The 21,941-nt window shown below is 46.9% G+C and overlaps 1 protein-coding gene across 1 annotated transcript in view; it reads left to right on the top strand.

Moving 5' to 3' along the window:
• The window catches only part of SORL1 (sortilin related receptor 1), a 66,999-nt gene extending 59,772 nt beyond the window's left edge, over positions 1-7,227 (top strand). The window contains exons 41-47 of the mRNA XM_066639426.1: positions 741-860; positions 1,234-1,398; positions 2,312-2,486; positions 2,813-2,919; positions 5,151-5,343; positions 5,763-5,975; positions 7,160-7,227. Coding sequence (XP_066495523.1) covers positions 741-860; positions 1,234-1,398; positions 2,312-2,486; positions 2,813-2,919; positions 5,151-5,343; positions 5,763-5,975; positions 7,160-7,227 — 1,041 coding nt within the window. The remainder of the gene's footprint in view (positions 1-740; positions 861-1,233; positions 1,399-2,311; positions 2,487-2,812; positions 2,920-5,150; positions 5,344-5,762; positions 5,976-7,159) is intronic.
• Positions 7,228-21,941: the final 14,714 nt, after the last annotated feature.

The raw sequence follows: 21,941 nt of genomic DNA, 5'->3' as shown, positions 1-21,941 counted from the left end.
TTTGTTTAAATAACATTTGAAATGATACTTTAAACAGTGGTTTCCAAACCTTTTGGCCAGAAGGCCGCATCAAATATCTGGCGTGGTGTTGAGGGCGGGAAAAATAATTTAAATGTAAAATTTAAATAAATAAATTTGAAATGGAACTTAGATGAGTGAATAAATGAATGAGGGCCCATTCCTATCCAATTTTCCAGCAGCGGTGCAGCTGCAAGGCAAGGTAACAAATGTTCCCATACCTTAAGGAGGCCTCTGTGACTGCTGCCCCATCACAACATGCAGCGCATGCCCAAGTGGCACAGCTGCACTGGCACTGGAAAATTGGATAGGATTGGGCCCTGTATGGGCTCATTCATTTAACCGCTCTAGCCCTCAAAACATCCTCCAGACAAAATCAGAGCACAGTTGTGGTCATGTTCAGTTGAGAGGGCCAGAGGCTTTCAGGGGACAAGAGGTCAGCTATGGGCTGGATAAAGGCATGCCATGGGCTGTGTCTGGCCCCCGGGCCAGGGTTTGGAGACCCTTGCTTTAAAGAACTGGCAACGCTGTCTTCTGGAAGTTTTAAAAATTGCTTTACAACTTTCACAATTTAGGGCCTGCGTGCAAAATCTGTTCTGTGTTTCAAAATCTGACGTTCTTATCAGAATTATGTTAGGGTGGGAGGGGGACCCAAGGAATCCCGGAATGATGAAGTGGAACTGAGAGAATCCACCCATTCCTTACTACTTCTTCTTTGACAGGTCTATGGCATATTTTACGCCACATCTTTCCTAGAGCTGTACAGGAACCCAAACAGTGCCAACACCACGCTGCACAACATCACGGTCATTGTCAACAGAGATGAGCAATACTTGTTTCTGGTAAAGATTTTATGTCTGATTTCCTCCACCCCAATGAATGCAACTTGCATGATCCTTTCTTGACCCAATCCTTGAATAATCTTTTCTTGACTGCAATCTTAAACACACTTACCTGGGAGTAAATTCAATTGAACAAAATGGGTCCTTCTTCTGAGTAAGTGCATAGGATTGTGCTGCCAGTTTAAAAGTGTCTGCTATAAGCTCCTCGGGGCGAGTATCTGTATTGTTTTGCTTGGATTACTGCCAAAGACTATGCTCAGTGTCTCAGATTGTATTTATTTAATCATTTGTTTATCAAGCAATGTACATCCCGTCCTTTGGCCTTAGTACTCCCAAGCATTGTACATAATCGCAAATCATTGCCCTTCTCCAGGTCCGTGTGGTGTCTCCATACCAAGGACCGCCTTCCGACTACATCGTTGTGAAGATGATTCCTGACAACCGCCTCCCACCACGACACCTCCATGCTGTGCACCTGGCAAAAACATTCGCTGTCATCAAGTGGGAGTCGCCATACGATTCCCCAGACCAAGATATGGTACGATTAAAGTGCTGATTTGCAGGTGGACAACATCGATTGGAAACCCCATATGTGGCTTCCATGAAAATTCCACCAATCACTTACTTTAAAGCAGGGGTGCCCAAACTCTGGACCTGGGGCCACTTGTGACCCTCAAGGCCTCTCAATGCGGCCCTGAGGGAGCCCCTAGCCTCCAATGAGCCTCTGGCCCTTCAGAGATTTGTTGGAGCCCACATTGGCCCGACGCAACTGCTCTCAGTGTGAGAGCGACTGTTTGACCTCTCGCATGAGCTGTGGGATGAGGGCTCCCTCCACTGCTTGTTGTTTCATGTCTGTGATGCAGTAGCAGCAGCAAAGGAAAGGCCAACCTTGCTTTGTGCAAGGCCTTTTATAGGCCTTGAGCTATTGCAAGACCTCCATTCATTCATATAAGTTCATCTTTAATATATTCTGTTATGTAAATTTATTCAAATTTGAAATGTAAATTAATTCGGCCCCCGACACAGTGTCAGAGAGATGATGTGGCCCTCTTGCCAAAAACTTTGGACACCCCTGCTTTAAAGCAAAGCCACAAGTTTGTGGTCGGTCTGTTGGTGTTGATACTAACTCCGTATTTAGAAGTAGTGTTTCTGAGAGGCGGCTGGTTAACCGTAGTTGAAGACAGAACACTGGGCTAGGTGGATCTTAGGCTGATTTGGCAAGGCTGTTCTGAAGAATGTAAACTCACAAGCATGGGTATTGTGTGTGCCAAAGGGCCAGGACTGAAAGATGTCGTGGAATATTGGATGCCAGCTGTCGTCCTTCCTAGGTGTGTGCCTAGTTGTGCTCCTCTTTGACAAAGTTAGGTTGCAGCCGGTGTTTTGTATTTCACTTTTCAAACAAGCTGATGTGGGCCTTAGGGGCTCACAGTGTACATCTTTGCCTCCCTCAGCTCTATGCTGTAGCAGTGAAAGACTTGATCAGAAAAACAGACAGGATCTACAAAGTGAAGACTCGAAACAGCACTGTGGAATATACCATCAAGAAGCTGGAGCCAGGTGGGAGATACCACATCATCGTTCAGCTGGGCAACATGAGCAAAGAGGCCAGCCTGAAGATGAGCACAGGTGAGCCCTGTTAGACCTGGTGGCACAGGAGGCTGTTAGACCTCACTGTTAGACCTGGTGGCACAGGAGGCTGGTTCCAGCGGAGCAGCTGGAAAGTAGCTGCTGTTAGATGTGTTGCGTGCAGTGAGGCCACTCATGGTTTTTGCTCTTTTGCTGAGCTTGAAAAAATCAGGGAAAAAGCAATGGGCAGAGAATATTGCGCTGCCCACACAGCATTTAAGAGCTGTCAGTGCTGTGTAGGATGGAGCTGTGGTGTGGGGAAAGTGGCCGGGCACGTGGCTAAGCACCTCCCCTTATCTCTCACTTTTTTTCTTTTTTTTTGGTAGTTTCCCTGGCTGCACCAGACGCCTTAAAGATTATACCAGAAAATGACCATATCTTGTTGTTTTGGAAGAGTTTAGCCTTAAAAGAAACTCATTTTAGCGAAAGCCGGGTAAGTTATAACTGCATGCGTGTTTTGTTTTGGAGCTCCTGAAATAATAATAATAATAATAATAATAATAATAATAATAATAATAATAATAATAATAATAATAATAATTTATTATTTATCATTCATCATTTATCATTTATTTATTATTTATTATTTTATTAATTTATACCCCGCCTTTTTGCCCAACGGGCACACAAGGCGGCTTACAATTTAAAAGTACAACATGAAAAACAATCATTAAAAACAATTTACAATAATTAAAAAATCTAAAAACAAACAAACCCCGTGGATTTTCATACAAAAAGCAAGAATGCCAGCCAGCCTGTCAACAATTAAAAGCTTTTTGAAATAAAAAGGTCTTCAGTCCACGCCGAAACGTTAGCAACGAGGGAGCAGTTCTCAGTTCTAAGGGGAGGGTATTCCACAGTTCGGGGGCCACCACCGAGAAGGCTCTCTTCCTGGCCACCGCCCCTCTCACATCCCTAAGTGGCGGCACAGTCCAAAGGGCCCCCCCAGATGATCTAAGAGCACGGGCAGGATTGTAGGGAAGGAGGCAGTCCCTCAAATACCGCAGACCCGAGCCGTAAAGGGCTTTAAAAGTCAAAACTAGCACCTTGAATTGGCCCCGGAACAGAACCGGCAGCCAGTGCAGCCGCCAGAGAAATGGGCTTGCTGTCTGATCATTGATCTACCAGATCCAGTGTTGTCTCTTCTGGCCATCAGGGGCTCTTCAGGGTCTCATCACGCAGAGACTCTTTCCCAGCCTTGAGTGTGGGATGCTGGGATTTGAACTCAAGGCCTTTACGTGTAAGACCTATCCTCGCCCACTGAGTCACACCCCGCTTTTAAGTCTTAATCCCCAGCCAAAATGATGCACACTGAATGGTATTTGCTCATAGGCAATCCATGTTCTTCTTCATAGTCTGCATGGAGTCCGTTGTATGGATTCTGCACCCGGCTAGAACAACCCCAGAATTCTCCGGAACTCTAACCATGGAACTCCAGTCTGACCACCATTTCCAAGAAGAGACTTGTTTATTGGCTACTGAAAACATACCCACTCAGTGGTGTAGCTATGGGGGGGTGGCAGCATGGGAAGTACGGCAGATGTTGCAGTGTGCCGTGTAAGCAGCCCCTCCCTCACTGTTGGAGCCATTCTGGGCAGGAGTGTGTTTACATGGCACATAGAGGCATCTGCAGTGCTTACTGTGGCGTCCCTCCGGTAGTTACACCACTGTACCCACTGTCACTCTTTAGTCATCATTCTGTTTCTTCCTCTCCCCTTTATTTTCAGTTTCTTTATCTCCCCTTTAACTTAGATGAGCTGCGGCCTCATCACCTTTCCCTCTCCGTTTTCCAGCTTCTCATTTAGCAAAAAGGGCGCATGAGGCTAATCCAGAATAAAACAGAGCACCATTTCCTCAGTACCAGTGTGGTGTAGAGTGCCTGATGAGGACTATGGGGACCTGAGGTTAAGTTCCAACTCAGCCATGAAGCTTGTTGAACCAGTCCTTCCCTGTCTCAGCCATCCTTACCCCATGGGGTTGTTGTGAGGGTAAAATGGGGCGTGGGGATGATGCATGCCACTCCTGAGCTCCCTGGAGGAAAGCTATGATAAAAATGCAAGGATGTAGAAAACATTAAGGATAGATGCACAGGATAATGTCCAACCCAATGTTGGCATCCTTCAGTCTCGGAAGACTATGGTATCGCGCTCTGAATGGTGGTTCTGGAACAGAGTGTCCTCTCCAGTGCGCGAAGCCAGGGTAAAGTAGATATGGAGGATAGACTGTTTCCCATGCAGCAAATCCCCCCTCTCCACGTCGCTGAAATGGTCCAATGGAAAGGCAGAGGCCAATATGGTTGGTTCCAGCGGCGTTGCAGGAGTTGCCAGAACGTGACTGTGTTCAGCCATGAACTGCCTCAGGGACTCCGGCTCCGGATTTTGCCTCGAGGTTGACTCCTGAAGCCTTTTCCATAACTGGATGTAGCCACAAGGCAGTGGAGGTTTGGGATCAGAGTTTTCCTTCTCTCAGATGTGCTGCCTTCCCAGGCCGATGAGTCGCATCTACCTGGTGGCTGTTTAGTCGCCTCTTACAACAAGTACAGCAAAACTGAGGCGTATTCTTATCCCCCAGCCCCGAGGGGTAATGGATAATGTAGGTGAAACTGAAAGCAACTCATCAGGCAAGATCTCCTGCTTAAATGGTGGGTTGTGTTTTACATTGCAGGGATATGAGATACACATGTTTGACAGTGTGCTGAACTACACAGCCTACCTGGGGAACACCACAGAGAACGTCTTCAAAGTTTCCAATCTGAAGATGGGTCACAACTATTCATTCACGGTGCAAGCAAAGTGCCTCTTCAGTGGGCAGATGTGTGGGGAGCCTGCGACACTCCTCTACAACGAGCTTGGAGCTGGTAAGGAGCAGGCTTTTGTCCCTGTTTCAAGGCCCCTTCTTGCATTGATCTCACTTCCTTGGGGCTCTTCCCGCATCCCTGCGGGAACGCCGGAATGGCCCAAACCAGGCAAATGGTGCACATGGTACGAGGCTCTTCCGCTCTCTCATTCTTGCCATTTTGGCACAGTTTTGATCAGCTGAGAAGGACTGACGCAGTTGGCCCAAACTTCAAGCATTTCAGTAGCAACAAAGCGTAGTTGCTCCTGCATCACAGTGAGAACAAACAGAGGCATGACCTTTAAGGATAAAGGTTTGGTTTAAGGATAAAAATGCCCAGATTGCAGGCTACAGCCTTCATTCCAGTTGGGTCCTTAAGGACCTCGGCTGTGGGAAACTTTGGATAATCGGTTTCATCGCCTCCCCTTCTTTCTTCTCTAGGCGGAGACCCTGCTGCTTCCAAAATGGACAGGTCGACCGACGTCGCCGCCATCGTGGTGCCAATACTGTTCCTCTTGCTGGTGACGGTGGGCATTGGCTTTGTCATTCTGTACATGAGGCACAGACGGCTCCAGAACAGCTTCACGGCCTTCGCCAACAGCCACTACAATTCCCGACTCGGGTCAGCCATATTCTCATCGGGGGATGATTTAGGTGAGTGGTGCTGTTTTCCCAAGAGAAATGACTTTTTCAAAGTGGTGGCAAGCATAAAAAAGAGAAGCTGTGCCGGGCTGTGTTGCGCTACAGAAATCATACAACTTTTTGTTTCCCACACAGTGTGTGTTTGTTTGCTTATGGGCAGTGACATTGCTAGGCCGGCCAGCGCCCAAGGTGGAGTGATGCAATGACGCTGTCGTGTCACACCCACCTCTGGAATGGCTCCAGTTTGGAGCCAAAGGGAGGTGAAGGTGGATTGGAGGGCCCTTCAACACTCTGCTCGCTATTCCAAACATCTGGGTTTCCTGCACCCCAGCGGAAAGGCTGACAAACCTCAAGGATTGCCTTGAGGGGGCAGGTGGGCCACCCCAGCTGTGTCACGCCACTGCATGTGGGATGATGGTGCTGGTGGCAGTGGTGGAAGTAGCAGGTCCACACCTTGTCTCACAGCCTTCTCTGAACATTCTCAAAGTATGGATACTTGTGGCTTTCCAGGAGGAATGTGCTGTGTCCTTGCCAACTTCTTGCACTTGGGAAATCATAGGGTCAGGACATGCTTGCAAAAGAAACCTGCTTGCAGCTGGCGGTGCTTCCTTTCCCCCCAAAAACAGCTGTGGAAGCCCCCCAGTTGATCTCAGAAACAGAGTGCACAAGAAAGAGGAGGAGGTTGCTTCCCTGCACACCATTTTCCCACCATCCTGATTTCCAAGCACCTCTTTGCCACAAATGGCCAATTCCATGGGGAGTGTGTGGGGGGTGCAGTTGTGCAATTTTCAGTGGAAAAATGGCAAGTGGAGAAAAATTTGACATCCCCCCCCACCCCAAGGAAAAAAGAAAATCTTCTGGTTGCAACCGTACCTCTTCAGAGCGCGATTGCCTGCGTGTCTAGTTCGACCCTTAGAGAAGAATTAATACTGTGTTCAGTTAAAAAAAAGCACAACTCATTATCCCAAGTATTACCACTGAATGCCACATGGAGGGCTGCTTCATGCATACGGACCACCACTCTGCTGGGTGGTGTGTGTGCTCCGTTGGTGTGCTCTAGTGGGCCGTCGGTGTGGGTGTCTGCTCTGGGGTTTGCACAGCCCCATGTGATTGGGGGCGGACCACTCACGTCTAGTCAGCTCGGACAGGGACCCACTGCAGTTCTGTGTGAGCAACGCTTTGTGTTTATTTCCCAGGAGACGAGGACGACGAGGCACCGATGATCACGGGGTTTTCAGACGATGTCCCCATGGTGATAGCATGAAGAGTGTTTCTGACTCCAGAAACCAAAACGGTGTAAAAAATTTTATTTGATAAAAAAAAAAAATAGTCAACTGTTTATTTTAAAGAGAAATGCACTTTTGAGTTGCAATATGTTATTTTTGTATGGGCCGAAAAAAAAAGAAGAAGTTAATTATTACACTTTGTAGAACACAGCTGTGAACTTTCAAACCAGGTTGATTTAGTAACTATTTCTGTTGACTTTTTTTTTCCCTGAACGTTAATTTAGTCTTACAAGGCTATGCTTGCTGGGCATGCTTTTAAGTCTGTGAGATATTTTTTTTGTTGACTGCGACTCTGATCTTCAGACAACTCATGAGATGGTCACGGAACCCCTGGGCACCCATTGCCAGCACTGATGTGATAGGATGGAATGGGTGGCTGACAGCCCCAAGATGAGCTCCTCTTCCTCTCCTCTGTAACATGTAATAATGGGAAGGTGTGATGTGATGGTGTTCCATCATGCCTTTCCTTGAGATGGGAAAACATTCCCTGCTTGCATCCTTAATCCTCTGAGCTTTGCCAACGTTCCTTGAAAGAAAACACATCCCTTGAGCCCACAGCCAGTCATCTGTGAAGTGGATGATGAGGGTCACATGATGATGATGACGCGAGGGTCATTGGATGGTGTGGTGAAGCGGATGATGTGGTCTCTATTTAAAGGGACTGCACAAGGAAGGAGTGAGGGTAGAGGGTAGAGAAGTTGATTGCCACTTCCTGTGCCTAAAAAAGTCACATGGGCATTGGCAGGCTGCTTTCCTATCCACTCACCCTGCTCCTTCCTCATGCGGTCTCTTTAAATAAAACAGGAAGTCCTGTACTACCTGTTTTTGGAAAAGAACCTTGTGAGGAAAGAATGCGGGGAGGGTGTAGGCATGCTTTTCTTCTGCTTGGTTTAAAAAAAAAATTTGGAGGGAGGTGCACGTGTGCAGGGTCATCTGAGGGTGATGTCAGGCGGTGGATTTGGTTGTGCTATCCCTGCTTGAGCCCAGCAGGAAGTGACACTTCTGAGCATGTTCAGAAGCATCATTTATTTAAAGTACTGAAGGTTGTCATGCAGTAAGGCAGCTGTCTGCCTGTGCACCTGAAGGGTAGAGGGCTGGGCCCCTTCCTGCAGTCAGTCCTCCCTCCTTTGCATTGGTGAATTTGGGGGAGTTTTTTGCTTGCAAGGTGGCACATGGCTGGAGAAGGCTAGCAGACAGGTCAAAAGTACGCTCCATTTTGAGATCCGATCCGGACTGGCTTGAAATGGGCCACCGTTTCAGACTGGAGCGCGTGTGTGTGAATGCATCACTTTCTGTGTTTGAATATTTGGCCTCTCCCATGATTTATTCACCCCTATCACTGACTGCCGCGAAATGGCAGGAAGCAGGGGCACCTACTATCTGTAGTAGTACTACCTACTACTATGTTTTCACACATTTCCATTACTACACATGGCAAGGGATAGGAGAAGGAACTTGACACAGGGTTGCATGTTTGCTGGTTCTCAGTACATCTATGGATGGGAGCTGGATGAAGGGTTCCTTTTCAACCTTCCAGACATGAAGGCAGTTCAGCAAAGCCATGGTTTCAAAAGTGGATAAGGAGGGACAGTGTGGAGGGCTTGGTTGTTCATTTCCCTGGGTGTATCCCCCCCTCCCGAAAAACTCTGCTGCTACTACAAACCTCTCTTCCTCCCCAGGGATCTTGCACAAGATTCTTCCACCAGTCCCTTGGGCCCAGCAACTACCAGAACCAGTTTTCTCAGGATCAGAGTCCAAACTGGCTATTCTTTTCTTTTCCTAAGAAATGTTTTATTTAAAAAAAAAAAAAGAATTCAGGAAATTATAAATATACACATATATCTATATATATCTATGAAGAGAGATACTAGTTCCTGAAGGTTTTACATTGACTTTAAAACAAAAAAAAAAAACCTCTTTGGATGTTTTGTTTTATATAAGAATTTTTGTTCTGTCTTATTAATTTATTGGGAAATCTGCTTTTGCTCAGATTTCCAAACCTCTCAGTCACGTGCACTCTTATTGTGCAGGAATTGTGCCATTTTAAGAGTTTGCAAAAACAGTCAGGTTAGTTGGGTGGGTGGCTGGCTGGCTGGTTGACTTTTGGCTTTTCCCTTGTCCTGTAATTGAATCAGGTATTATCATAGTAAAGCAAAAAAAGGGGGGGGACGTTTTCTGTTTTTCTTTCAATAATTTTCCATGCTTGATGAGAAATGGAGTGGAGCAACAGACTCATTTTATTGAAACAGTTTCTGAAGAGTGGTTAGGAGGATGCCCTTCCCTAAAGCAAAACAAAAAACAGGCACCGAGAACTTCATAGGCCTTATTTTTTTTAAAAAAAAAATTGCATTTTTGGACCCCGGTAAGAAGGATAAAACCTCCGTTCATTGCGCGTCAGTGTGCACACACAGCTGCTCTTGCGCAAGCAGGATTTCCCATCCACTTGGACAAATGCAGCAACACCAACCATGTGCCCTTTATGCAAATAGAGCTCCCCCTCCATGGATGAGGGGGAGTCCCAAGATCCCACATGAAAATTCTGAATCAAGTGGACAAACCTCTGATATTGTTAAGATCCCACGGGCTGAGAGGGGGGTCCTGTTGGGGCCACCCAGAAGGCCTGGCTTGTCCTCCAGACCCCTGCCACTGGTTGTCGTCTCTCGTCCCCTCCATTCCTTATACTTGAAGAATTCCTTCCCCTTCTGCAGGCTGGGAACCAGGTGCTCCAGGCATGGAAATGAGCCTTCAGCCGACTTTCTGAGTGCGTTTTATTTTTCTCCCTGGTGTTCCCCAAAGGTTAAATTCATCATCAAGAGTACTCAGATACTTGGGGGCAAGGCAGTGGGAAGTGGGGGGTGGGGGGCACGATGATGATACCACAATGTCACTGCCAGTCACGCCTTCTCTATTTGCCTCGAACCCCCTTAGATAAATAAATGGCATCTTTCTAATCTGTCCAAGTAGCATAATTAGAAAGGCAAAACAAAACACCCATTGGGTGTGCATAACAATTCACTAACTGCCGTTCGATTAATTTGTGTTTTTCTTGTTACCTTCCCTTTTTTAAAAAGGTCACTTTGATATGTCTCATATATATATATATGTATTTTAATTGCGTAGGATGGGCACTTTCAGTTTGTTTGGGCTTTTCCAAGAGAGCCTTCCTATTCACCCCAGGGATTCATGGCCAAGTGTCCCTTAACAGTAGCCCTGGGTGTAACCTTGGATGTTGCTAAGTACCGCCTGCTTTCCAGTCAGCAGGTGTTGAGAACTTAGTGCACCAGTTTGGCTCCAAAACCAACCTCTAGTGGTTTCTCAGTGTCTAATATCCTTGTCTTGTGTTTGTGTGAGTTTGGCTGTGGATCCCACCACAGAAGTAGTTAAAGCAAGGGCTCATTTGAAAAGTTACGGCCTCCCCAGAAAAGCTGCTGAGTAGCACCTATTTATGCCAGAGCTCGGTATAGCAGGCAGAACATTTTAAAGCCTTCCTTCCCAGGGTGGTGGCCCAGAGGTGTTCAGAACTTCCTCTTCGTGCCATTTAATGTTGGACCCAGTTTGGATACTTAACCGTGGCAGTTGGAGGCTTGGGCCTCCACAAACCGCCCCACCACCACAAACCCAGAGGTGCAGTCCTAAGGTCGCTTGCATTCAGGGCAGTGGCATTCACCTGAAGGTGCTCTGTGACCTGGAAGTTCAGGGGTGATATAGTGATGGAATCCTGTTGCCCCAGACCTTCCAGGCTCTCACATTGGTTTAAATGCAAAAGCCTGCCTCCCTTCAGTGATCTTTGAGCCCAGCTTCCATGCGCTCTTGCTGGTGAATGGCAAAAACACAATCAATGGTGAGAGTGCGTGGGAGCTGGGTCCAAAGATCACAGAACGGCGTTGTGGCCACGAGTCCCCACCAGAGGGCGACCTGCCCCAGCACCCCCCTTGTGAAGACACTGCGCAAACCTCAAGTAATGTGTCACTTGGAAGCTCCTTCATGCAGAGTCCTTGATTCACGCGCCCTTTTCTCATCAGTTTTTCAAAGGTGAAGCAGTTGTGTGAATAGAGAAACCAGGTGTGCAGGCCTCATGTTGCGCACCTGCATCTTGTGTATTTATAGGTGGTGCGAAGGGCAAAGCCTGCACCTCTTTCACATCCATGCTAACAATCTTGCTACCCAGGTAGATATCTGAGCTGGGCCTTAGGGGGATGCACGTATCTAGATTGGCTCAAGGAGACTTTGAAACATTGACTTCTGCTCCATGGGAAGTCAGCAACTCAGACCAGGGCAGAGTGTCGTAACTTTTCACTCCACTGCTTTTGTGCTTACGGGTCACACCTCCCCAAAACCTGTATATGCAAAGCTTGTAGCTCTATACCGTAAGTACAATACTTCATGTTGTCACAGGATGCAAATATTTTTACCAGCCGGAACCAAAAGTGTATCTTTGCTGTGTCACGTAGTCTTCCTGTGCTTGGAGTGATAAACAGTGCTTGGAGGTCTGGTCTAGAGGGTAGAGCCTCCATTTGCCTGAAGATTAACATCCACAAGGTCGCCAGTTCGAGGCCACCGGCACCGTGCGACCTTGAAGCAGCTGGCAAGCTGCAGCTGAGCTGTTCCATCTGCTCGGAGCGTGGGAGGATGGAGGCCAGAATGTTAAACCAGATCGGAGTGTAACAGCTTGAATGTGGTGGTTCTTGAAAGAGAGAACCTTCTTTCAATTTGTAAAAATCCCTGTGTGGATTTAATAAGCCTGCCTGTGTAAACCGCCTTGAATAAAGTCTTGAATAAAGACCAAGAAAGGCGGTTTATAAATACTGTATATTATTATATTATATTATTATAAATGGAATGGGCCAGGCACAGCTTTGATTCTCAGCGATCGTTTCATTGGTGACCAAGGTTTTACACTCATTTTGTCGTGGACTCCCCCACCCACCCCCATGAGCACACTGAATAGTTGCATTCCACAGCTCATGGATAGATGGATAGATAAATCTGTAATGTATGCAAACAGAATATATGTATGCAAAAAAGTACCCTTTTTGAGTAAATTCAACATTAGCTAGAGGACCCTACAGGTACCATCAGATGTGCATCAGTGGTACACTGGGGGTGAGATTAAGCCATCGTGAAATGTCTGTCCACTTCTTACCCAGCTGCCCCACCTGTCGCATAAACTATCCAGGCTCTCCTGTCTCTCTGCAGTGGGGGATTCTGGGTACACTCTCAGTTGAAATAGGGCAGCGCCCAGCTCTACTTTGCCACTCTGTGTGAACAGAGGGACAAAGTACACATTGTGTGTGAGATCTGTGATGAGCTCTTGATTAGATCTCCCAGGCATACCTTTGTTTTTCTAAAAGTACCAGTAAGAGATTCCAGTTTGGATTAGAGCCAGGAAGGAAAAAGGTGTGTTAACTCTTTCTCCTAGGCTGATTCCATGACACAACCCCCCTCCCAGGGCTGTGTTTAACACAAAGGGGAAAAATATATAGTCATCTATATGGGCACTTGTGTGATTTTCCTCTTCTGTGGCTAATCACTCCAATGTGAGGGTGGGGAGGGTCCCCCCAACACTGCAGCATCAGTTCAAATAGGGGACCCTCCTGAGTTGCTTTTAGGGCAAGAAAAATTCACCTGGAGTTCCGAGCATGGATCATTCACATCGTGGTTGGACCCTACCACATACCCATCTGACATCAAATGATGGACACTCTGGGGGGGCGGGTTGCATCCTGAGCTGTCTTTCAAGAAACACTGTCCACTATCACTGACCTTTGCGTCACAGAACCAGTGAGATAAGCTCCAGGTGCCCCAGAATGTAGTTTGGAAACTGCTATGGCTAGAAGAAGCCTGGCAAAGGTTCTGAGGGGATTCCTTGCAAGGTTTCTCATGCCTGATTCAATACTATGCTAGACAGATGCTGTCAACCCCATCCTTTCTGCAAAAAATGACCACTGTGTGAAGCTTCTCTACAGGGCTAGTGCATTTTCTCTTCAGTAAGAGAATCCTCAGCTTCAGATGTGTGACCAGGATGGATGCAATGATGAATAAATTGTATATTTTTATGAATGTTTGAAGCACAAGCAAAAGTATGTGAAGGGTGTTTTTGTTCACTTCTTGTAAATATACCAATGCTGATGTTTATTTTTTTCGTGGCAGTAGTTTTTGAAACATGACCTAAACCTGGAGAGATTTCCACCCAAGGATTTCTCTCCTCCCCAAGCATGATTTACAGAGGAAACTGTGGGGCACTCCTGTTTCATGACGGTCAGTCACCATTTCCGTTAAAGGGGCTGGAGGTCAGGCTGGCAGATGGAACTTCACCCTCTCTCTGACTTAAGAAGTAAGATAAGACCAATGACTTGGAAGGGCAAGGGGTTCCCCTGGTTCCTCAGATTGGTCCTGTTGGGAGAGAGACTGAGGGGCAGAGCTATTTCTTGGGTAGAGTCTGAAGCCTGGCTGTCAGTGGGGTCCACTACCAAGGCCACGAATCAGTGGTGTACCTAGGGGGATCAGTGGGTGCAAGTGCTCCCAGGCAGCGCAGTTGGGAGGCAGTACCGCCCCCATCCATGCTGCCCCAAGGGCCTTTGGTGACCCTCAGAAGACCGTCAGTGGTCACGTGACCAGTGGGGACTGCAATTCCAGGCTTACCCCAGGACAGCACAGTGACCAGGACTGCCAGTCATGAGGTATATAGATATGCTCAGTACAAGCAGTAGTTGAAAGCCATCCCCAAAGGCAGCCCTTTGGATGGCAAGGACTGAGTAATAGGGAAGGCTGATCCAGCAAAGAGCAGCGAAATAGTCCTAGTTTCCTGGCTGGGGTTAGCAACAGAATCAAAGCTTGCAAAATAACAGAGAAAGGTTAAGCTGTTTCAAAAGTGGCTGTAGGACATGTGGCAGGACAGGTTCAGTCTCTGGGTCTCCATGAGGGAGGCACCCTATCTGGAACTCTTAAGAGCTGCTTCCTTTCTCTCCAGGTACTCCTGAGGTTGATAGGTCAGGTGCCTGGTCTCTGTGTAAGGCAGCTTCCATAGAATGCACTCAGCTTTGGAGATAGGCCAGTGGGCTCAGGTCCTGGCCCGCAGCTCTGAAGGGTTCCTTTTACACTCCTGGCACCTGACCCTGTGCTTCCTGGTCAGGTTGTGTCCTTTATTTGGGATTGTGTAGTCCCAGCCCCAGTTGTCTTCAGCAACGATGGACTGAGAGGATGTGCAGTGTTCTTATGCGCAACAGTGGCAGTGTGGCATGTCAATCTCAGGAACCATCTCGAGCCTCATTTCCTGAGTTGGAGAAGGAGAAACTCCTGAAGCCAAGCTGCCCTCCTGACCCCCGTGTGTCCCCCCCCCAAAATGTGAAGTTCTCAGTGCAGCCAGTTGACCTCTCCCCATTTTTCAAAGACTGCTGTAGCGACCTTAAGTCTATTTGAACTAAAAAGAGTTGAAGGAAAATGAGAATGTTGAAGGAAAAATCGTTGAAGTTTCAATAAAATTTGCAGAAAAAAAATAGATCCCGTCCCAGTTGTGTTTTTCCTCTATTGTTGTTCCTCAGCCAACCATAGGACAAGCTGTGAAACACAACCCAGAGTCTCATGGATAGAATGTGCCCACACATTTTTTCCATTGAAGTCCGTGAACCTCCAGAACTTCCTGAAAGAAGGGAACACCAGCGTACGCATTTTGTGACCCTGCTGCCAGAAGCTTGACAGTGCCAGGGAAGTCCAAGACTTGCAGGGCTTGTCACGGCTGTTTAGAAGTCCCATTTGCAATGCCGCAATTTCAATTTCAGGAAATCTAATTAGTTAGTGGTTTGGTTCCGCGTTAATAAAAGAGGACTCAATCATCTGTAAGAAATAAGAATTGTTGGCTGCTCTTGGTTACAATTTGCTCCCTCGGTATTCTTTGTGGTTGTTATAGACCTGATTTCAGCAGAGGTGTTGCCAAGTGCCGTCAAATGCAACCACTAAAGCCACTCTGTTTGAGGAGGTGACAAGACACAGCCAAAGCAAGTGATGCAACTGCCTGGCTTTTTCCAAACATGGGCTCAGTGCTCAGGTGGAAGCCTCTTTGGGAACTCCATACATATACAGGCATGCACCACTTAATGACTGGGATACGTTCGCCAATAATGTTGTTATGTGATTAGGTCATTAAGTGAACATTCAGCCCAATCTAGTGCCTTTGTTGTGTAAACAGAAACTCCCTGCCAGACACTAGCTGGGCTAGTAGCACAGGCTACTGAAGATAGATTGCATTAAGAGCCTCTTTGTTGTGTAAACACTTTGCTGTGTCCAAAGTTTTTGGCAGGACGGCCACATCAGCTCTCTGACACTGTGTTGGGGGCTGGAGTTTTTGGCAGGAGGGCCAGAGGCTCATTGGAGACTGGGGGCTCCCTGAGGGCCGCATTGAGAGGCCTGGAGGGCCTCCGGGCCGGGGTTTGGGCACCCCTGCTGTAGACTATGGGAGACCTGACTGCCTCATTAAGAGAATGTTTATTGTGCTTTGACCACTGTCATATAACAACAACAACAACAACAACAACAACAACAACAACAACAACAACTTTATTTTTACCCCGCCTTTCTCCCTGAAGGGACTCAAAGCGGCTTACAACATATTAAAAACATAATTTAAAAACAAATAAAAACATATTAACACATCATAAAAAACAGCAGTCAGAATAAAAACTAGGTAAAAAGAGCATAGAGCAACAGCAAGTCATAAAAGAATCAGGCCTGTAAAAATATTAAAAGATGTTAAAAAGATGTTAAAAGGCCGAGAACTCAGAAGGCTTGTTTAAACAGAAGGGTCTTCAGGCCTCGCCGAAAGGTCTCAAGAGAGGGAGCCATTCTTAAGTCAAGGGGAAGGGAGTTCCATAGCGTTGGTGCCACTACTGAGAAGGCCCTATTTCTTGCCGCCGCCCCACGTACCTCCTTAGGCGGCGGCACTTGTAAAAAGGCCTTCTCTGATGACCTAAGAGGACGAGCCGGATTGTACGGGAGTAGGCGATCTCTAAGATACCCTGGTCCAGAGCAGTATAGGGCTTTAAAGGTCAATACCAGCACCTTGAATTGGGCCCTTGAATTGGAATATATGCGGTCCATTGTTAAGCAAACGATTGTTAAGCGGCATACACCTGTACTCTCCTGAACTCACTGGAAGAAAAGCAGGATAGCATCCTAGTATTACCTATGAAGCAGTGATTTTCAACATTTTCTCATGGCACACTTCTATGGTCTACTCCAGGGTTTCTCAAACTGTGGGTCGGGACCCACTAGGTGGGTCGTGAGCCAATTTCAGGTGGATCCCCATTCATTACAATATTTTATTTTTAATATATTAGACTTGATGCTGCCATGGTATGTGACTGCATTTGGGGAAATGTTACAGAACTATATTTTTAACATGCTACTATGTTTATTCTTTTAACAATGATAGTAAATGGTACTGACTCCTTGGGTAAGTGTGGGTAGGATTGTTAAAATTTTCCTGCTTGATGATGTCACTTCTGGTCATGACAATCACTTCCTGTGGGCCCTGACAGATTCTCACTCTAAAAAAGTGGGTCCCGGTGCTAAATGTGTGAGAACCACTGGTCTACTCTTTATTTCTTGTGATATCACTTCTGGCTTCCAAGGGACTCTTCCAGGTTCTGCAGCTCTGTTTCTAGTGCAACTGTCTGCAGTAACAAATTGTTTCTCCACTGGCTCTGCTGGTGGAGGGATAGACAATTTGTTTTTACAGCTGACCTAGAAACCGAGCTGCAGAACCCAGAAGAGTTTTTTTCCAGAGGTTTTCAACTGCGGTTGCCCAAACACACTGTCCACCCTGAGTGCCAGGAGCTCTCTGGGGTCCCAAGGAGAGATCTTTCCCAGCCATACCTGGTGCTTTCTTCATTCATGCTCCCCCCAATCAATGATTTTGTTGGTAGATGACTTTAATGATGAATTTCCAGTGACTTCTGTTCTGCCGCTGCAGTCAGGCCAGTTTCTTTACAGCCCCTGACTGATTCCTCACCCAATTTCCCTCAGGCTCCTGGTTCAGGACTCTCTCTGGGCCCAAATCCCTAGAGCGGTGTTTCTCAAACTGTGGGTCAGGACCCACTAAGTGGGCTGCGAGCCAATTTCAGGTGGGTCCCCATTCATTCCAATATTTTATTTTTAATCTATTAGACTTGATGCTACCATGGTATGTGACTGCATTTGGGGAAGTGTTACAGACCTGTACTTTTAACAAGCTACTATGTGTATTCTTTTAACAATGATAGTCAATGGGACTTAATCCTGGGTAGGATTTCAGCCTAGGATTGTTAAAATTTTCCTGCTTGATGATGTCACTTCTGGTCATGACATCACTTCCGGTGGGTCCTGACAGATTCTCATTCTAAAAAGTGGGTTCTGGTGCTAAATGTAGGAGAACCACTGCCCTAGAGATTCGAGTTGTCCCCCTGTCCCAAATGACCAAGTTGCATCCCACACATGCCCCCCCACGTTTGGCACAATCTTTGTATAGTGCATTTGACAAAAGGTGGCTTGGGCATGCCTGCGCAACTGTCGTTGTGCGCAGACAAGAGGCTGGTGCTGCAGTGCGCTTTGTGCAATCAGCTCGATCATCACATCTTCCCCCCCAGCCTCCCACCCCCTTCCAAACGGCTTCTTTGCTGCAGCCTCCTGCCAGCGCTGTGCTGCTTTTGGGGGCTGACGTCCTTGTTGTCAGTGTTTGAAATGTAATTTACTGCATGCAAATGCTCCAGACACCCACACACTTCGGAGGAAAAGCACCAAGGTATTCCCCACGGATCCAGATAATGAGGAAGGAGCAAGCTCCACCCGGCTGTGTGTGTTCACAGCCAACATAATTGGGAAGGCAACGCAGGAGCAAGGTAGACATAACTAATTCAGCCCAGTCAGGCAGCTTAAGCGTAATGCTGCCGTTCATTAATGTTTTGCTTGGGGCTGCGTTTAACGGGAGCCTAGAACAACCCGGCTTCCCGAAGAAAGGAAACATTGTTATTTTCTCCACCGGTGTTCCTAAAGGTCCTGCTATCTCAATTTGGAAAATCCCAGTAGTATGCCGGCACACCTGTGTAGCACCATTTTAGGCACTGATTCCATTTGCCAACCCTTCGAGTGTTACCGTTTTTAAGGCAGGCGCTTGTTTACACCACATTATCATCCAATAGCAGGCACTTAACTCCTTGGATTGTGGCTTTGTTTACACTACGGATTGATACCAGGCTGAAGTAAGTTGACAGCAAAGAAAAGAACCCCTGAATAATTAGAGGCTTTTGCTCTGTTTTATCTTTCAGTAAAGGAGCTCATTAAACTGGGATGGGCAGCTTTCCTCTCCTAAAGGGGTTTGATCCAAACTAGAGCTTAAATAAACATCTTGGAGGAAAGTATCATTTTAACTTTATGATCGCAGAAATAAATTTACTTGCTCGATGACAAATGGTGTCTGTTGTTGTCTGAGTATCAAGTTGTACCTTTCAGTGTAAACACAACCATTGATAGGCAAGTAACACACGCCAACACACATTTTGTTTCCTTAAACGTTACACCAATTCATGGGTATATTTGGGGCGCTGATTCCAAAAATGGCATCCGTTTTGCCCTATCATGTCTAGCTTTGGAGACACGGCATAGCCTTTTCCACTACTGTGTGAAGCAATTGAAAACACTTTGAACTTAAATTTTGGATATTGCAAGGGCGGCAAGATGACTTTGAGAATGTATAGTTGTTGGCAACCTTCAGTCTCGAAAGACTATGGATATAAGCCTACAGCACCCAGTATTCCCAGGCGGTCTCCCATCCAAGTACTAACCAGGCCTGACCAAGAGGCCGATTCGGGAGTGACAATCCCTTCCGCACCGGGAGCAAGTGCAGTCTGCCCCTGGTCTGTCTCCCTGGCTATGGGCCTTCCTTCTTTGCCTCTTTGCCTCAGACTGTTGGCCAAGTGTCTCTTCAAACTGGGAAAGGCCATGCTGCACAGCCTGCCTCCAAGCGGGCCGCTCAGAGGCCAGGGTTTCCCACTTGTTGAGGTCCACTCCTAAGGCCTTCAGATCCCTCTTGCAGATGTCCTTGTATCGCAGCTGTGGTCTACCTGTAGGGCGCTTTCCTTGCACGAGTTCTCCATAGAGGAGATCCTTTGGGATCCGGCCATCATCCATTCTCTCGACATGACCCAGCCAACGCAGGCGTCTCTGTTTCAGCAGTGCATTCATGCTGGGGATTCCAGTACGTTCCAGGACTGTGTTGTTTGGAACTTTGTCCTGCCAGGTGATGCCGAGGATGCATCGGAGGAGACAGCGAATGTATAGTAGGGTCTCAACATTTTGCCTCTGGCTTATTTCCTTAGCCATAATTTTGCCCCTGACTAGTGAGCAGACCTTGGGGTTCTGGAACAAAAACAAAGAGTTCCTATAAATGTCATGTCTCTGTGTTTTACAGCACACAACATGATTGTCATGGGTGTACAAGACTTTGCAATGGAAGATGTAAAGTAAATCAGTACTGGTGGCAAGTACTGGATCTACAAGTCCTTCAGAAATCGTGTACCAGACAAATTTGCCTTTGTGCGAAAGCAGGAACTCCAAGAACTGAACAAAGAGGGCTGTAAGAGTGCTTTATGAGGTGATGACGTACATATAGTAAGCAGACCCTGAAGTGGAAATGGAGTAGATAGTTGCTGGTTTGCCTTTTGTGCATCCTCTGCGACCGAACTTTTATTTTGGTGCCGATCAGAATTCTTTTGACATTCTGCTCTTTTGCCAACATGTATGCTGCAAATTTTAAAAGCATAACGAAACGTTGATGGTTCGATTGCAAGAAAACCATTGCCAACTCTGTGTCAGAACGAGCAGGAAGCCAGTGAGATCAATGATAAAAACAGGGACCTTGGCTGACACCAGACGCCGCAGACCCTGCCAAATGCAAGAGGCGTGGAAAATTGCTCTGCCTCTTAATCGTAAGCTCATATTTATATATATTGCAACAAGCAAAAGCCTCCTATGACTATAAGCCCAGCGACTGTGTAGCAATTTCAGGTCCCCGAAGAAAGGGAAATTGGCAAAATGAATTATTAATACTAATAATAATCATGCAATATACACTGACCTTGGCAAATCTGCAATTGCTGCCTTGCTGAACTCAGACCTCCCGTAGGAAGCCGGCTGGGCTCACGGCTTAGGTGATGGGCTGCTCGTTTGGGAGCCAACTCCAGCAGGTGGCGCTGACGAGCAAGGAGAAAGCCTTGCTCCTCCTGCGAATGACAAAAACCAGATGTGTTTTCTCTTTGCCAATCGCCCAGAGATTTGCTTTGCGTTTCCTAAATTAAAGTCAAAACGCTCCTCTGCGTGGGAGGGGCGGCAAAGCCCAGGCAAACACAGAGGCCTTTGGCTTACCCAATTTACTCCTGATCCTCAGCTGAAATGGAGTCTAGATATTGCCAGCAGACACTGTTCCAGCTTCCACCCATCCTTTGCTGCCTCTCGACTGCCCCGCTGCTCTCTCTTATTGTCACCGTCACCTCCTTCCTTGCGGGCTCCTTTACTATTAACATTGAAGTTGTAAGTTCCTCGGGGCCAGGATCAGGCCCTTTACAGTTGCTTACTCTTTAAAACTCAGTATTTGTGTGCATGGCACGTTACCAACAAGGAAAGGATGAGTTTGTATGTAGACTTTATTTCTATGTAGAAATAGACCTAAGAAGAGCTCTGCTAATCAGACCAAAGGCCCATCCAGTCCAGCTTCCTGGATCTCACAGTGGCCCACCAGATGCCTCAAGAAGCACACCAGATAACAAGAGACCTTCATCCTGTTGCCACTCCCTTGCACCTGGCATTCTGAGGTAGCCTACTTCTAAAACCAGGAGGTTGCATGTACCCATCATGGCTTGCAACCTGTGATGGATTTCCTCCTGCCGTCACCACATCCTGTGGCAAGGAGTTCCATAGGCTCTAATTACAAAGAGAGATTTTCTTTTGTCTATTAACCCCCAACACTCAATTTTAGTGGATGTCCCCTGGTTCTAGTGTTGTGCAAGAGGGAGCAAAAACACCCCTCTATCCACCCCCTGCATAATTTTGTATGTATCAATCCTGTCACCCCTCAGATGCCTCTTTTCTAGACTTTTTGAAGCTTTGATTTTATGCCCCAATGTGCATTACTTTATACTTACTTACATTGAAACGCATCTGCCATTCTGCTGCCCATTCTCCCAGTTTAGAGAGGTCCTTCTGGAGCTCTTTCCAATCCTTTCCAGTCTTCACCACCCAGAAAAGTTTACTATCGTACACAAACCTGGCCACGTCACTGCTTATTCCCAACTCCAGGTCATTTATGAACAAGTTGAAAAGCACTGGTCCCAGGACAGACCCCTGGGGTGCAAAAAAAAGAAGAAGACACACAGAAGGTAGAACGAAGATGACCAGAGAAGGAGAGGGGAACAGATATGGAGGACAGGGTGGAAAAGGTATTTACTCTTCCCTGAGTATGCAGTCGTTTCAGTTGCACAAACTTAGGCGGAGTTACAAAAGTTCACAGAGATAAAGAGCACAAGCCTAACCAGGTCTACTCAGAACCAAGTTCTATTTTGTTCAATGAGACTTACTCTCAGGAAAGTGTGGTTAGGATTGCGGCCAAAGAGACATTGCCAAAGACCTTGGAGAAAGGTGGGTTCTGAGGAGGATTTGCAGGAAAAAG

This window comes from Tiliqua scincoides, chromosome 11, assembly GCF_035046505.1.
Source record: "Tiliqua scincoides isolate rTilSci1 chromosome 11, rTilSci1.hap2, whole genome shotgun sequence".
Taxonomy (NCBI): Eukaryota; Metazoa; Chordata; class Lepidosauria; order Squamata; family Scincidae; genus Tiliqua; species Tiliqua scincoides.
This window is presented reverse-complemented; position numbering and strand designations above follow the sequence as displayed.